The sequence below is a fragment of the Propithecus coquereli genome, unplaced genomic scaffold (assembly GCF_000956105.1).
Source record: "Propithecus coquereli isolate 6110/MARCELLA unplaced genomic scaffold, Pcoq_1.0 Scaffold227, whole genome shotgun sequence".
Classification (NCBI taxonomy): Eukaryota; Metazoa; Chordata; class Mammalia; order Primates; family Indriidae; genus Propithecus; species Propithecus coquereli.
In genome coordinates, this window is record NW_012147808.1 from 3,313,576 (window position 1) to 3,331,278 (window position 17,703).

General features: G+C 39.8%; 2 protein-coding genes across 2 annotated transcripts; both read left to right on the forward strand.

The window, feature by feature from the left end:
- The first annotated feature begins 458 nt into the window (after positions 1-458).
- LOC105811063 (olfactory receptor 4X2-like) lies at positions 459-1,388 on the forward strand. Its single transcript, XM_012645140.1, has one exon. It carries the CDS (start codon positions 459-461, stop codon positions 1,386-1,388), a length of 930 nt encoding a protein of 309 aa, XP_012500594.1.
- A 9,873-nt stretch (positions 1,389-11,261) lies between these two features.
- LOC105811032 (olfactory receptor 4X1) lies at positions 11,262-12,191 on the forward strand. The gene has a single exon (XM_012645108.1). The coding sequence runs from the start codon at positions 11,262-11,264 to the stop codon at positions 12,189-12,191; it is 930 nt and encodes a 309-aa protein (XP_012500562.1).
- The last annotated feature ends 5,512 nt before the right edge of the window (positions 12,192-17,703 follow it).

Genomic DNA, 17,703 nt, shown 5'->3' on the forward strand with positions numbered 1-17,703 from the left:
ATAGAAAGACATCTAACACCATCCAGAGGTGACTTACTAAGTTCCTAATAGGTTCCCTTCTCTGTCCTGTTCCCATTAGTCCACCTTCTACATACAAAGTGAGTCTGCTTTCCAGCTGACGAACATTCTTGATGATTGCCCATTGTCTGCAGGATCAACCCCAAAGTCCCTAACGGTCCTTCACAAATTGTTGCTAGTCTCTATTTGTAGCTTTAGTTTTTGCTATTCTCCCCTTTATTCCAGCCATACATGATGCGTTTGCATTGCTCTCTGCATTCTTAGAATGCTCTTCCCTCTTTGTGCGCATAACTAAGTCCTACCCATCTTTGAATGTCCTGCTCACAACCTTCTGAGATATGCAAATGGTTTTATGTAATTCACCCACTTACAAAGGAAGTCTTTTGTTTTGTATCATTTCAGATCACATCACCCAACTGCTGCCTCTTGGTCGCAACCTCATGGCCAACACACACAACGTGAGTGAATTCATTTTTCTGGGACTTTCTCCCAACCAGGAGGTGCAGAGAGTTTGCTTTGTGATATTTCTGTTCTTGTACACAGCAATCGTACTGGGAAATTTTCTCATTGTAGTCACTGTCATGAGCAGCAGAAGTCTTGGTTCCCCCATGTACTTCTTCCTTAGCTACCTGTCCTTCGTTGAAATCTGCTACTCCTCTACCACAGCCCCCAAACTCATTTCAGATCTGCTGGCTGAAAGGAAAACCATATCTCTGTGGGGCTGCATGACACAGCTTTTCTTCATCCACTTCTTTGGTGGTACTGAGATGTTCTTACTCACCATGATGGCCTATGACCGCTATGTGGCCATCTGCAAGCCCCTCAACTACACCGCCATCATGAACTGGCAGGTGTGTGCTGTCCTCGTGGGAATAGCATGGGTGGGAGGCTTCGTGCATTCCTTTGCCCAAGTCCTTCTCATTTTCCACTTGCCTTTCTGTGGTCCCAATGTGATCGACCACTATTTCTGTGACCTGCTTCCCCTTCTCAAACTTGCCTGCTCTGACACCTTCCGCATTGGTCTGCTGATTGTTGCCAATGGGGGGGCCCTGTCTGTGATGAGCTTTGTGGTCCTCTTAGCATCCTATGTGGTCATCTTGCTCCACCTGAGGATCCGGAGCTCGGAGGGGCGGCGCAAAGCCCTCTCCACCTGTGGGTCCCACGTCACCGTGGTTATCTTGTTCTTTGGGCCCTGCATCTTCATATACCTGAGGCCCTCTGCCACTTTGCCTGTGGACAAGATGGTGGCCATGTTCTACACAGTGGTAACCCCACTCGTCAACCCTGTCATCTACTCCCTGAGAAATGCTGAAGTGAAGAAGGCCATGAAGAGGCTGTGGACCAGGACAATGAAACTGGCTGAGAAATAGAGTTTGAGTCTTGGATTTGATCCTTGGGTTTGGGATGCTGCTGAGTCCAAACTGAAGGAGCAGAATGGGTTGAAGGGAAGTTCATAGGACTTATTAGTACTAGTGTTATTCTACCTGATGTCCATCTTCAGAAACTTCATTTTAATCACTTGTGAAGTATTTTCTGTTATGGGTTTACTAATTTTTTTAATACCATAAATAATACTGTGTGGATATTCTTGAATAGAAATCTTTAATTATACTTCCAATTTTCTTTTCAGCTTACTTCCTGTAGTCAATATGCTCTGTTAGAGTATAAAGGCCTTTGATGCACAGGATCAAATGGAATCACCTATATTGTAAAACTGTTCTTGACAGAATCACACACTGTCATTTAACACTTTTTTCATGAGAAATTGGATTTTAGATTGTCTCAAAGTATCTCCCCACAAGATACTTATTAATTACAAAGGGAAAAAATATAACTTCACAGCCCCTTTTTAAGCAATCGCCCAAAGTTAACATCACCAGGAATGAGACAAATTCATGCCATGGGCCTCTTGTTGTGGTGGACTGGAGAGGCACACAATATCTTTACTGTGGTATCAAAATACACCATCTGAGTCTAATCATGAAGAACATAAGGGAAACCCAAATTGAAGAACATTCTGCAAAATCCTTCAAAAATGTGAAGGCAAAGAAAGATTGAAGAATTGTTCTGTATTAAAGAGAGATGACAAGGCCACATGGGATCCAGGATTCGATCCTGTGTTAGATAAAGGACATTAGTGGGGCAAAACTCTAGAGATGAGATAATCAAATTATGTGAACATTATTTTCCTGATTTCGATAATTGTATTGTGTCTATTTCAGATTATATCCTTGGATTTAGGAATTACTCATTGTGATATCTAGAGATAAAGGGATGTGATATTGTTAGCTTTCAAATACTGTAGAAAAAAATTATTTTTATCGTATATATTTAAAGCGAACAACATGCTGTTTGTATACGTATATAGAACACAGTGAAATGACTAGTATAATCAGGCAAATTAACATACTTTCCAAAGTTAGCTCCTTTTTTTTGTGGTTAGAGTACCTAAAATCTACTCTCTTAGCCAATTTCTAGTATACAATACATTATTCACTATTGTCCTCATGCTGTACATTAGATCTCTAGATTTATTTTTCCTACACATCTACAAGTTTGTATCCTTTGACCTACCTCTCCCCATTTCTGTTGTATCAGAAAAAATTCTATCCATCTGTCTGTGTATCTATTTATTGAGAGAATGGAGGATAAGGAAATGTGGCAAAATACTAATATTTGGGGAATCCGGATTAAGCAAAAACTGAAATTCTTTGTACTATTATTGTAACTTTTTGTAAGTTAAGTTATTTTACAATAAAAAGTTAAAAATGTTCTTCAAATTAAATAGACATCTTATTGTTGTTTAGTTCACATGTTCTTGATTCTTTGTGAGGATGTATGTTTTCATGTTTAATTGGCTTTGAATCTTATTTACATAGTTTTCAATGTTTCAAAGCTTTCTTTACATTTGTATATAGTAAAATCTATCAGTTTTTACAATTTAATCTCTTTTTCCTTTTTAGTTGAAACAATAATGGTACATACTTGTGGAATACTGATATGTTGACATGTGTATATAATGTGTAATGATCAGATCAGAGTAATTCATTTTTCTCTATTTATTCCATTATTTTTGTGTTTAGATTATCCTACACCATTAAATACGTATTTTCTTTGAAAAATTACTTAAATTTTTAATTTAATTTTGTGCAAAGGTAATATATTCATAAGGGTTAAAAAATAAATGAAACAAAAAGGGACACGAGTGAAAAGTTTTATCCTATTCCTTTCCCCATCCCTACCTTCCACTTTCCACTTTTGCTTTTCCTAGTTTCCTATATTTCTTTTCGTTTCTTTAAGGAAAGACATGTGTAACATATATGTTCCCATTTATCTGTATCTTTTACATGAGTAATAGCATACTATATAAATGGATCAGCATATTTTGAAGATTTTTCTACATTAGTACAAAGAAATCTTCCTAATTCTTTTTTTTTTAATTTCAGAATATTACAGAGGTACAAACATTTTGGTTACATAAATTGCTTTTGTACCATTTTTTTTTCGCTTTTGAACCAAACCAAAGTTATAAGTGTGCCTATCAATAGATAGTGTAAATTGTACCCATTAGGTGTGAATTTACCCATTCCATCTTCCCCTCTCCCCCCTGCTTGATTTATGATGAGTTTTATTCCCATATGTTCACATAGGTGTTGATCGATTAGTTTCAATTTAATGGTGAGTACATGTGGTGTTTGTTTTTCTACTCGTATGATAAACTTCACTTAGAAGAATGGTCTCCAGTTCCTTCTAGGTTTATACAAAAGGTGATAGGTCACCATTTTTTTTATGGTCAAGTAGAACTCCATGGTATATATATATATACCACATTTTATTAATCCACTCACATATGGATGGGCGCTTGCCTTGTTTCCACATCTTTGCAATTGTGAGTTGTCCTAATTCTTTTCTTACAATTTTGTGGTATTTAGAGAATGACCATACCATCATTTACCTTAAGTAGTCTTCTACTGATGGATATTTGGATTGTTTTCAAATAGTGTTGTAGTGAGTAACCTTAATTTAAATATGTGCAACTAATCTGTAGGATATAGTTCCAGAAATAAAACTGCTGGATAGAATGTTCGTATTTCAAAGCTGGAAATGTCACACGTCCTGATTTCAAAACATATTACAAAGCTGCAGTAATTAAAACACTGTGGTACTGGCATAAAGACAGACGTAGACCAATGGAAAAGCACAGAGAGCCCAGAAACAAATCCATGCATGTACAATTAACTTATTTTTGACAAGGATGCCGACAATACAAAATGAGGAAAGCACAATCTCTTCAATATATGGTGTTAGGAAAACTGGATTTTTACATGTGAAAGAATGAAATTGGGCCCTTTTTTCATCTTGTATACAAAAATCAATTCACAATGGTTGAAAGACTTGAATGTAAATCCCGAAACTATAAAACTCCTAAAAGAAAAGATGGGAAACGTAGGGGAAAAGCTTCATGACATTTTGCTTGTAATGATTTCATGAATTAGACACCAAAAGCACAGGAAACAAAAGCAAAAATAAACAAGTGAGACTGTATCAAGCTAAAAAGTTCCTGCACAGCAAAAGCGACCATCAATGGAGTGAAAAGACAACTTAAGGAATGGGAGAAAATATTTGCAAACCATGCATCTGTCAAAGGGCTAATCTCTAAAATATGTAAGGAACTCATAAAGCTCAATAGCAAAACAACTAATAGCCTGATTTAAAAATGGGCTAAGAATTTAAACAGACATTTCTCCGAAGACGTACAAATGGCCAACTGTTACATGAAAAATTGCTGAACGTCACTAATCATCAGGGAAGTGTGTATTTGTTGTAATTTGACAGATATGACCAAATTGCTCTTGGTTGTACCAATTTACCCTCTTACCAGTAATTTTGTCTTTCCTGCAAAGTGTCTTGTTAAATTTTGAGATTTTGCTAATCTGATAGATGAAAAATGGAGCTCAATATAGTTCTAATTTACATATCTTATTTTTAACAATGCTGAACATCTTTCCATATATTTTGCAGCCATTTGTCTTTTTTGTAAACTGTTCCTATCATCTATCATATTTAGGTTGTGATTCTTTTTATCATAATCTAATTATATGTGAAAATTAGTTCTTTCCAACATGAATTACAGATTTTTACCCTGGTTTGTCATTGATCTTTTGACTTTGCTTATGGCTTTTTTTGACATACAGAAGTCTTTTTTTTAAATGTAAGTTATTATTTTCCTTTATGGCTCTGGAATAGAGCAACATTGTTGTTTTTTTTTTTTTTTTTTTTTTTTGAGACAGAATCTCACTGTGTTGCCTGGGCTAGAGTGCCGTGGCGTCATCCTAGCTCACAGGAACCTCAAACTCCTGGGCTCAAGCGATCCTCCTGCCTCAGCCTCCCAAGTAGCTGGGACTACAGGCATGCGCCACCATGCCCGGCTAATTATTTTCTATATATTTTTAGTTGTCCAATTAATTTCTTTCTAATTTTAGTAGAGACGGGGTCTCGCTCTTGCTCAGGGTGGTTTCGAACTCCTGAGCTCAAACAATCCACCCGCATCTGCTTCCCAGAGAGCTAGGATTACAGGCGTGAGCCACCACGCCCGGCCAGCAACATTGTTTTTGATTATGGAATGTTTTAGTTAGTATCTAGTCGGCTAGTCCCTTTTTGTTTCTCTTCTTTTTCAAAATATTCCTGGCTATTGATATTTATATGAACTTTAAATTTAGTTTACCTTTTCTTCCTGCTCCCCAATCTCCTAAAAAGAACTTGTTACTTTTTTAATTAGTCATATTTATGTTTTACATGTGTACTTATGAATGTATTTATAAAGAATCGACACTGTAATGCTGTGAGACTTCCCATTCAAAACCATGGTATCTCTTACCATTTGCTCATGTCTTCTTTTGTGTTCTTCAGCAGAATTTTAAAGTTTTTTTTTTTTTTTACACAGGTTGTGCACAATACATGCTAAGTATTTATCTGTCTATTACAGGGAACTAATTGTTTGATGTAGGTATAAAAGCCACCAGTTCTACATATTATTTTTTCGCTGCATACAAGTATATGTCAATACAAACAGGCACTCAAGTGTCACATAGCAAATTCAGTTAAGTCTCCACTTTGTGCTTTGGTGTTATGATGAACACCTTGCATAAAAGAGTCATTCCAGAGCAGTCTGCAGAATCAGCCACCTAAGCTGGGTCAGGCAACAGAATCACCAGTCATGCTCAGAGGACCAAATGGACCTTTACGTGAAAGGAATCAGGCTGGATGATTGCTGGATTATTTTTGTAACCTTCTTATTTCGGGAAGTAGTGACATATGCCAAAACAGACAGTATAGTATAAAGAATCTCTTTTACCCATAACCCAGCTTCAACAGTTAAGCTTGTTTCCTTTATACCACATCTATTCTCTGCTTCACCCCCTTAACATTTTGAAAGATAATCTCAGACATTATGTAATTTCTTTTGTGAATATTTCAGAATATATCTCTAAAAGATAATGGCTCTTTTAGAATTTATAAAATCTAATGGTGAATTGAAACTATATCATAGTAATAATAAATGTGTCACTTAGAGTAATTTTTTGCTTTAAATATATTTTATATGATACCATTACAGCTTCATCAGATGTCTTTGCATTTTGGTGGTATTCTTTTTCCATTCTTTAATCTTCAACTTTTCTGTATCCTTATGCTTTAGGTGTGTTTCTTATTAACAGTATATGTTTGAATTTCTTTCAATCTAGTATATCCATTTTGGTTTATTAATTGGACTATTTATTCCATTTGCATTGAGTATAATAAGAGATCTATTCGCATCTAAACCTACAATCTTACCAAACACATTCCATTTGTTTCACCTGTTCTTACCTTCTTTTGATTTTATTTAAATAATTGTTTTCTTTTTCTGCTTTTCTTAGTTTGGAAGTTACTCATTATTTCAGTTTTACTTTAGAAGTTGTTATACAGATTACAGAATGCATCCTTAACTTATGAAAGTCCAGTGCTAATTAGACTAGCTCTTTTCCTCTGTTCCTTCAGGCCAGCAGAAATGTGTGTCTGGGCCATTGGTTGTGCTTCTTCATTCTGTTCCATTAGCCTTTGTTACTTCTAAAAGTCCTTCCCAGGTTATGGCTGTAAGCCAGTTGTTTTTTGTTATTGTGAGAGTTCGATCTTTTTTGCTCCTCTAGAGGTATTTTAAGAGGAAGTTGGGAAAGGCTGTGCCTGTGACAACAGCCTGTGCTATTCAGTTTGAAGCTGATGAATTAGGGAGTTATTAATGTTATATGCATAAGGATTTAACATAGATTTCTTTGAATAGTGACAATGTCCTGGACTTTAAAAATAGAGTTTGAGTACTCACAGTGTTTCAGGAGGGATATGGATAGAAGGAAGAGGCCACACTTATACCCTTGTTTCATGATTTATTTAGCCAAGGATACAGAACTTTGAAGAAGTGGAACGGCTGCACAGAGCAGAAGCAGATGGGGGCCACATCATAGCTCAGTTTTCGACCAGCTTCTTTGCTTCCTAAAAGGACATCAGCTGCTGGTCACATATTCTGAGTGGGCAGGTACCAGAATACCTTGTCATTTGATCCAATTGGGCAATTTATTAGTGTTACAGGTTTGAACCATTTTCTTAAACTTTCTGGGCCCTAGGTACCTAGTCTGTCAAATGGGAATACTAGTTACTCCAATAGAGTGTTACTTTGACTACATTTGAGATATTAGAAAAGTTGAAAGATAATAATGTCCAACACAAATGAAAGGTAACGTGTTGCTTAGGAAATTACGTCTGGAAGTTAGGGAACTCGAGTCGTTCTAAAGCCCCTGCATGTGAAAGCCACGTGTTGCGAATTTGTGATAAAATGCTTAGAACTTTAAGAATGAGCAGCTGGAAGATGCTTGTACTAGGAGTTGGGAGAGAGCTGGTTTAGCTAAGCTACCAAGGGACAAGTAACCTTTCCTCTTTGGCTGTTTTCCCAACTTTAAAGTGAGTGAGTTGAACAAGATGAACTTGAAGGCCATCACGTGTGTAGCATTCTCTGATTCAGGTGACACGTCTGAAGTATGTATGTGAAGTGGTCCAGGTCCACTTGGTTGAAGTTTTCCTGGAACTCCCATTATTGATCCAATGAGGTGTGAGGGCAGAAGAGGCCACCAAGAGCCCCCTGAGGATGTCTGTGGTGGGGACAGAGGGGTGATGTGATGTTGGATTCTCCTGTATCACTTACTTGAGATTGCAGGGGGAAACCCATGGGGCCCAGAGCTGGGTGGGGGGGCGCCTAATCTCAAGGGGGCAAGTAACAGGCCCAACTTTATAATTGGGTTAATTATAGGTAGGTTCTTTAACCTCCCAATGAAGCAATTGGGAAATTGACTTTTGCTCTTCTCAGAAATTCCCCAGACAGAGGATGCAAGAAAAGTTTAGGGAATTTAATTCTCTGATTTTAATTTTCCATTTCATACACCTTAAATGCTTCAGGCTTCTCAGTTCTCGTTTTAGTGGGTTTTAGTGTAGACTGACCCTGTTCTATTTTCCTAGTGACTTGCTTAGCAAGAAAGCAATTAGTGCTGGAGTTGGCACACGGAGGTGAGGCATTCATAGCACCTGGTGAGTCCGTAGAGGAAGGTTAGCATTTAGCAGTGTCTTTTAGGGGTGGAAAGATTCTGAATCGGTTGTATTCACTGAGCCCTTCCCATAGGTGAGCAGATCCTGAGGCGGGGTCTTTCACACACGTTGGCGTTACTCTTGCTTCCACATGCTTCTGCACAGGGGGAACTTTCGTATTTGCTCACTGTTTCAGCTGGTGGGGCAGATCTGAGACATCATCCTGTTAAAGCCTGACCTATCTAGTTAAAGAACAGGGTGAGAAACTCACTTTATATCTTGGCTTAGAGCAGCTGTTACAGCCATTCTCACCAGAGCCATAGGTAACCTGGCCAGTGTGGAATAGTTTGCAAAACTAGTTTTCTTAATCAACTGCTATGTATTTTTCAGGAATATTCTTTTGAAGAATTCAAGGGGCCTGTCTAAGACATTCTTACATCTGGCCTTCTCTGGGAGAAATAAAAGTATTAGCCCATCTGACCCTGGATGGAGATCAGTCTACACAGAAACCGAAATTTTGCTGAGAAGCAATTTTGAGCCAAGATTTCCAAGTTTTAGAGCGGTGAGCACTAACACACTATTTATATTTCTTTGATCTCTTTGTCTTTAGACTTTGTTTCTCAATCCAAATTGTTCTGCAACCTGTGAAACTAACCAGGCTCCCTAACAGGTGTAAGAAAAAAGCTGCGAAGGGAAAAAGATGAAGCCACCCAGCATCAACCTCTGTCCTTGGAGGAAAGTATGGAGAAGGGGAAATGTGTGAGGAGGTAACAAGTCAGAAGGCATTTCATTCATTCGTTTAGTTATTTATTGTTAACTAATTAAATTGGGTGACAAAAGATGCAAAACGTTTACCATCTTAACCATTTTTAAGTGTACAGTTCAGTGGTATCAAAGTCTATTCACACAGTTGTGCAACCATCACCACCCTCCATCTCCAGAACACCTTTCATTGGCCAAAACTCTCACCCTGCCCTTAGATACTAGCTCCACATTCTGCCCTCCTCCAGCCCCTGGAAACCACCATTCTACTTTCTGTCCCCATGAATTTGACTACTCTAGGTACCTCATATAAGTGGACTCATAGAATATATTTTTCTCTGTAACTGGCTCAGCATGTCACTTAGCATGTTTGGTTGCATTTTATAACATAGCTGTCTGTTCTAAGGGCTTGTATAAGATGCTTAAATCAGAACCCCGGGACACTGCAAGTTGCAAAGCAAAGGTGAGTGTCAGGCTCACCTTGCTGCCTCCTGCAGCAAGAGCACTTTAATGAAACTCCATGACACACTGCACTAACGGGGTGATGAAACTGAATAACAGCATAATCAATTATAATCTATAGTTTATAATTGGCTTTTAACATTTGTGAGCTCATTTAATTCTCAAAACAGCACTATGCAGAAGGCATTTTTATTTTCGTTTTTTAGATGAAAATTATGTGCTTGGAAGCATTTCTGTGCTATTTAAATGCCACACAGCTCCTAAGCATCAATGCTAGGATTTGAACTCAGGACTCCTGATATCAAACCCTGTGTTCCTGTCACCAGACCACAGTGCCACAACTGTTCTCCCACATGCAGAGGGCTGGATTGGACTGCAAGCTCCCTCTTGAAGTGGGCGATTCGGGATACCTTCAGCTTGCTGGCAGGGCTTGTTTCACCCCGAAGGAATGACCACTTCAAAGGCTGTGATTGTGATTTTCTGTGTCTGATCCTTCTTCATCAGTCTCAGGGTCCTCCGTAGCACGTGTTGGGGTCTCCTAACATGCTGTTGCTTCAGGAGGCAGTCTCGATACCCAGCTTAGAGGCTTTCTTTGTGTAGACTTACTGTGCTCTGAGACTCTGACCTAAGCACGCTTTGACAACTCCATGGAACAACAGGGTGTAAGAAAACGGGACTTAAATGTCTGAATTGTTTCTTAGCTATTGGTCCGTGGACCATTGAGGCAGCCTGTTATGAACTTACATTTCCCCCTTTCCATATCCACCTCCAAGGACAGTGGTTAAATCTTGGTGAATCTGTTCTTCTGTCAGCTTCTTTCTTATGACTGTTAGGGAGCCTGGTTAGTTTCAAGGTTGCAGAATAATTGGGGTTGAGAAAGTTATTTCTGTGATGTTTCTCCTCATGTACACTATAAAATATTGGTTCCACATTATTGCACAAGGCAAATTGACCTGAAACCACTATTATGCCATCACTATAAGGCACTCTTTAGTTGTAGAAGATGTAGTGGAAGCATCTGCATTTTGAAAAATACAGGCCTGGGTTCAAATATGAGCTGTGTGGCCTTGGGCAAGTGACTAACCCTCTTCGAGTCTCAGCTTTCTTATCTATAAAATGTTCTCTCATTTTTGTTGTGAGGGTTCAATCAGCTAATGCTTGTGCCTGGGTCAGAGAAAACACTACAAAGCAGCATCATCACAGTCAAGTTTTATTTTGGGAACACTATCAAGCAGCTGATGATTGCTGTTTTGTTTGCTCGTAGAAAACGTGTTTTGGGGAAATCCAAAGCAGAGAGAGAACTCAAGAGGGAGCAGAATAATAGTCCTCATGGCCTGAGAAGGATGTTTCTAATTGAGGAGAGTTCTTTGATTTTGTGATTCCAGGCTCTTATCCCCATGCTTTAAAGCATGGCTGTTATAAGCAATGTGAGTGACGTCATTTTTTTGGGATTTTCCCAGAACCAGGATGAGCAGAAAGTTATTTCTGTGATGTTTCTCCTCATGTACACAGCCGTCGTGATGGGCAATGGCCTCATCGTGGTGACCATCGTGGCCAGCAGAGGGCTCACCTCCCCCATGTATTTCTTCCTCAGCTACTTGTCCTTTGTGGAGATCTGCTACTGTTCTGTCACGGCCCCCAGGCTCATCTTTGACTCTTTCACCGAAAGGAAAGTCATTTCCCTCAAGGGTTGCATCACACAGATATTTTTCCTCCATTTCTTTGGTGGCACCGAGATCTTTCTCCTGACAGTGATGGCCTACGACCGCTACGTGGCCATCTGCAAGCCCTTGCACTACGCCACCATCATGAACCAACGAGTGCGTGGCCTCCTGGTGGGGGTGGCATGGGCTGGGGGTCTGCTGCATTCCGTTGGGCAAACTGTCCTCATTTTCCAGCTGCCCTTCTGTGGCCCTAACATCATTGACCACTACTTCTGTGACGTCCACCCGGTGCTGAAGCTGGCCTGTGCCAACACTTTCCTCATTGGCCTGCTAATCATCGCCAATGGCGGCTCCATCTCGGTGATCAGCTTCTCGGTGCTGCTTGCTTCCTACCTGGTCATCCTGCGCTCCCTGAGGAGCCGCACCTCAGAGGGCCGGCGCAAGGCCCTCTCCACCTGTGCCTCCCACGTTGCCGTGGTGGGCCTGTTCTTCATACCCTGCTCCTTTGTCTACATGAGGCCCTGTGTCACCCTCCCTGCAGACAAGATAGTCGCCGTATTTTACACAATGGTCACGCCACTCTTAAACCCTGTCATTTACTCTTTCAGGAATGCTGAAGTGAAAAATGCCATGAGGAGACTCGTGGGAAGGAGAGTGATTTGGGAAGAGAAATAGATGATTGATTTAGGGAAGACAGGGGGAGTATGGGGTGGGACAATGGGACACCTAAGGTCTCATTCTGGCTCTGTCTTACCTGATGGGGAGGTCTTGGGCCAGTCCCCTTCTTTCTTGAAGTTTCAGTTTCCTCATTTTTATGGCATTGGACAAGATTGAAAGGGTAAGAGGGGCCTTTTAGCGCTGCGGTTCCACATCTGAGGGTGGCCTCGAGGCAGGTTGCCTGGTCTGGAGGGAATGAACTCTTCCAGAAAGCCAGGTCAGTCTGGGAGTGGTGAAGGGGCAGGTTAGACGAGAAGGACTGTCTCAGGGAGCAGTGGTCATATGTCTTTTGGGTTTGAACACTCACATGTGTAGAAATTCTCTTGACCTGCCATAGCGAGGATTTGCCCAGAGAGTTCTGGGCAGGCCAAGCTGACTTAGCAGGGTTTAGTCCTCAGAACAGAAAGTGTTGACTCTTGTGGAGAGATTCACACGAGCGTGTGCTAGCATTAGACTCGGGTTTCTAAAGAATCAAATGGAACCACAGGGAGATTTTAAGTGATTTGAAAACCCTTGACAATGATGTCCACTCTGTAGGCACAAGTTTTATTTCCCTGGGTTCCAAGCTCTAAAGTTCTCTTCTGTTCACGCTCGTCTGCCCTTGATCCCCTATTTTACCTCCTTCTGCCTCCAGCTGTTTGGCCCATTAGTTTCTCGTTGCTCACCATCACGAGTACTCCAGTCCTTCCTAGTCTTCACTCGGGAGGTACCTGTCGATTAAGGGATGGGTTTAACTGCCGTTGGGCCCTCACTGCTGTCCTGTAATATTTTAGCCACCCTTTTTGGAGTCTTATTTTCAGCAGCCACCAGACCATAAGAATGTACCCCAAACCCTACCCTAGCCCTGCCACTTACTCCTAGCAGGCAATATTTTCAAAATATCAAGGGGGTACAATTTTTTTTTCTTATACATGGATACAGTAGGAAACTCTTTTAAAATCTTTAGTGTACCTGAAAGTCACTTGGATTTTTAATTTTTTATTCAATATGAAATCTAAAAAAATCCTTTTTAAGATATGAATTTAATGGACTTCAGGTCATCAAATGACATGGATACTGAAACTTCAAGTTGCTCATAATAATCTCTCATCATCCTTTATTTTCTGTCTGATTGTAGTGATATCCTTTTCCCTTTCCATAATTAAAATTTGTGCTTTCTGTCTTTTTTTCCTGAGCATCTATTTAGGGATTTATTAGTTTTGTTGATCTTTTCAAAGAACCGCTGTTCGGCTTTTGTCTAAAATTTTTTGTCTGTTTTTGTTTTCTATGTGATAAATTTCTATCTTATTTCCTTCCTTTTAGATTATGTTTAAATTTGTTCTTTCTTTTTCTTTTTAAATCTCCTAAGGTAAAAACAGCTCATTGATTTTACACTTCCTTTCTAACATAAGTTTAAAACTATAAACTTCCTTTAAGCAATGCTTTAGCTGCATTCTACAAGATTTCACATTTATTTTCATTATCATTCAGTTTAAATTATATTCTAATTTTAAATGATTTCTTCTTTAACCAATGAATTATTTAGAACTGTGTTGTTCCAAATAAAGGGTTTTTTCCTTGATTTCTTGTTACTGATTTCTAACTTAATTCCATTGTGGTCAGAGAACATACTGAATAATGTCATTCCTTTTAAGTTTATTGAAACTTGTTTGATAGCCCCAAATAAGGTCTATCCTAGTGAATGCACAATGTGTACTTGAAAAGAGTGTATATTCTTCAGTGTATTGGTTTTGTAAATATCAATCAGGTTAAAGTGGTTCATATGTTGTTCTGATCTTCTGTTTCTACAGCTATTTTGATCTAATCATACTACTGCTTTCTGGAGCAGTGGAGTTAATTTCTCCAACTATTATCATGGACTAATTTATTGATTCCTTTAAATCTAAGAAAAAGTTTCAGATGGAGAAATGGCATCCTTCATTAAGAAGTTAAGCCACTTGTTGGGGGTATAATTATATACCTAGTAATGGGAGAGTCAGCCTTTAAACAAGGCAACTTGACTCCTTCCTCCATGCTTTTAAGCACCATATCATATACCACCCTTGTCTGTCTTACCTAACTCACAGGGTAAAAACATTTTCCAAAGTGCTGTGTTGACATGAGATAGGTAGTCAAGGGGCTGGTTTAGTTCAAATTTATCTCTGCTTCTTAGAAAAAAAAACCAACAAAAAAACCTAGATGACTTCATGTTTAACACCAGCGTATTTCCCCAAATAGATGGCACGAAACCATACCCTGTATATAGTAGCTGCTAAATAACTGCTTACTGAATGAAAGAGTTTGGGATGACTCAGTACAGGAGCTTAAAACAAGGATAAAAAAGTGGCTTTCTTAGCCTCTAAAGCTAATCTGAACCACAAAGTTTATGTGACAAGGGGGTAAGGCGTCTCCATGGCCCACTCCTCTAATTGGGTTACAATGCCCCCAGGGTCTCATTATGAAGCCTCAAGGTGATTTTGCTAAAAAATGAATGTGCCGACTTCCAAAGCAGAGGCGCTCAAGCCTGGTGATGGTTTTGGCTGGGTGATACCTACCACACAAGCTTCCCCCAACCCTCTGTGCTTAAAAGGTCATAGCAGCCCTCCAGGTCTCTGGCCAGACTCCTTCGCTTTGGCTGCTCACCTGAGGAGGTGGAGCTCACTGAGGTCAGTTCTCCTGTAGGCTTCATCTTTCAGGGACTCTCTGTCTGAAATAAACCTGACCAACCAAGGACCCTTATAGAGAACAGATGTCTTCATCTGCTTTGCTCTTTCTCTCTGTTCTGTTCCCAAAGCCAGGATGGAAGTCCTGCTACAATATCAGACTGTTTCTCAACCTCCTGCCTTCATATGCTTCAAATGGGAGTTTTACATCTGATTTTTTTCCCCAGATTCCCATGACATCACTAAAATTCTTCTCCTTAACCATTTTCTTGCCCACTCTTTAGCTACTGAAGACATGGTCTCTTTGGGTGATCTCTGGTCAGGAGTGTTGTGTAATGACTAAAAGATGGCTTTTGTTAATGAAAAAAATCCGAGCTCTGTACAATAATTTAAAGAGGTTTATTCTGAGCTGAATATGTGTGACCGTGGCCCAGGGAGCATAGTCTCAAGAGGTCCTAAGAAAATGTACCCAGGCAGCAAGTTACAGTTTTGTTTCATACATTCATGGAGACAGGAATTACAGGTAAAATCATAAATTGGTACATGGAAGGTATACCTTGGTTTGTTCTGAAAGGCAGGAGATCTTGAAGGGGGGGAGTTATAGGTGGGTTCAATAATTCTTTGGTTTGTAATTGGTTAAAGAAATAAAGCTTTCTCTAAAGGCTTGGAATGCTTTAAGTTAAGATAAGGAAGTGTGTTAGTCAGAGACAGTGCAATACACTGACTCAAGTGACCTATCAAGCAAATTGATGGCCTGCAAGTGTGATTTAACCTTCGCCTTGCATGGCCTTAGTTCCTGTTAATAATTTAGTATCTTATTGTCACAAAGAGTCTGTTCTGTCAGTCTTACAATCTCTGTTTTAATATTAATTCTGGTCAATTGTATCTAAACTCCAAAAGAGAAGGGGTATAATGAAAGCATGTCCAACCTCCCTCCCCTTCATGGCCAGGAACGCATTTTTAAGCTTTTTTGGGGTACCCTGGGCCAAGAGGGGGTCCATTCAGTTGGCAGGGAGGCTTAGGATTTTATTTTTAGTGTACCCTTCAAAGCCCCATATGCTGGGTTGCATTTTCAGCTCTAACCCTCACTGGTGTGTGAACTTGGCCCAGTCACCCATTCACTCCAATCCTCACTGTCCTCACCAGAAAAATAGGGACAGTCATAGTGGCTTCCTCAAAGTAATATTAAGTGTATCAAGTGAAATGAGGCATTTAAAGTGTTCTGCACAAGACTTGGCATACAACGAGTGATCAATAAATGCAAGCAAACGGCATACTGCTATGGGTACTGTCGCCTCTACTTGTGGAAGTGTTAAAGCTCAGAGAGCATTTCCACATGTGCTTTGTTATTTAGAGGCTTACTAGATGAATTTCTGGACCATGGCTGGGGGCTGCCAGTGGGGAAGGATGTGTGCTTAGAGTGGAGAGGTCAGGGTTGCCCTGGCATGTGATCCCTGAAGCCACCTTAACCTTTTGGAAATTAGAGCAATCCTGAGGGTATTGTCACTGAAGTATAGTATTGGAACACTTTCCACGAACTTCTTACCCACCTGGCAAGGTGCTCTTGCATGTAAATGAATCTTTTGAATACCTGAAGCTTAAAAGACTCTTAGAAGACTTTTTACATTTTATTATTTTAAAGCAGAAATGTTTCTAAATTGCATTACAAATTTTCTTTCTTCTTTAAGACAGAGAATGTATCTGAAAACTGGTGAGAGATCAAATTCGTTGTAAGGTGAACCTCCATTTCCCACGCAAAGTAGTGAAGGGAATTAATAAAGATGTAAAGGTACTTATTTGCTTTTGGCAATCCAAAATAAGTAGTGACTGAGGCAAAGATCTCGATCCATGGAGGTTTATTAAGCCAAAGTTTGAGGACACACCTGGGAAAAACAAAAGCCATAGATGCATCTGTCACTATTTTACTGAAGGGGGATTTAGGAATGTTAGTATTTAAAGGGGAGGAAAGAAAGAAAGAAAAAGGAGAAGGGGGTGGGCAGTGAGGCTAAATGGTTACATTCCTGTGAGGTCCAGGAAATCCACATTTTACATCAGATAAGGTGAATGTTTGAAGATACTATAAAAAGGGGGTGAAGGAAGAATCAGTTATATAGATGTCCCTGGGTGGGTGGAGAAATGATTGATCTTGTCTTGTCTCTGTTCTGCACCTGGGAAGATAAAATTACAATCAACATTATTAATGTGGAATCCAACAGACTTTAGTTTTAGGAGCTAGACAGCCTGCAGACCCAAAGTTATAATTTGTACATCCTTGTTATGGGAGGCCAGCAAGGAATTTCCTTATGAGTGATCTGTGGAGGCAGTCCTTCCTAGATGCAAGAGGCCTTTGACTTTCCCCTGGGGTTCTGCTGATGCATAATGTTATTGACAGCTATTCATTTGGAAGGGGGAGTTGCATGATTCAGCCTCCAGGTTTGACCTTCCTTTTTGCATAAGGAGTTGGGGAAGGCGCCCTGAGATTTTTATTTTCCTTTACACTTTCTTGTCATTCCTAAATGTATAAAATACTGATTCATCATTAAATTCATCAATATCAGTGAAATTAATTTTTTTAGTGTATTTCTACTTTTCCACCTTAGAATCATAGCACTTAGTCCAAGCCTTATCTTTTATAGATGGGGAAACAGAGCACTAAGGAGAGGGAAGTAGCTGTTTGAGGTCTTCCAGTTACAAGTGACAGAGTTGAGACTAACACCTAGGTCTTTTTTCTTTTTTTTGGAGACAGAGTCTCACTGTGTTGCCTGGGCTAGAGTGCCGTGGCATCATCCTAGCTCACAGCAACCTCAAACTCCTGGGCTCAAGCGATC

Bases quoted from the DNA above. Each gene is read 5' to 3' on its own strand.
- LOC105811063 (XM_012645140.1), top strand. From the start codon at position 459: ATGGCCAACACACACAACGTGAGTGAATTCATTTTTCTGGGACTTTCT.
- LOC105811032 (XM_012645108.1), top strand. From the start codon at position 11,262: ATGGCTGTTATAAGCAATGTGAGTGACGTCATTTTTTTGGGATTTTCC.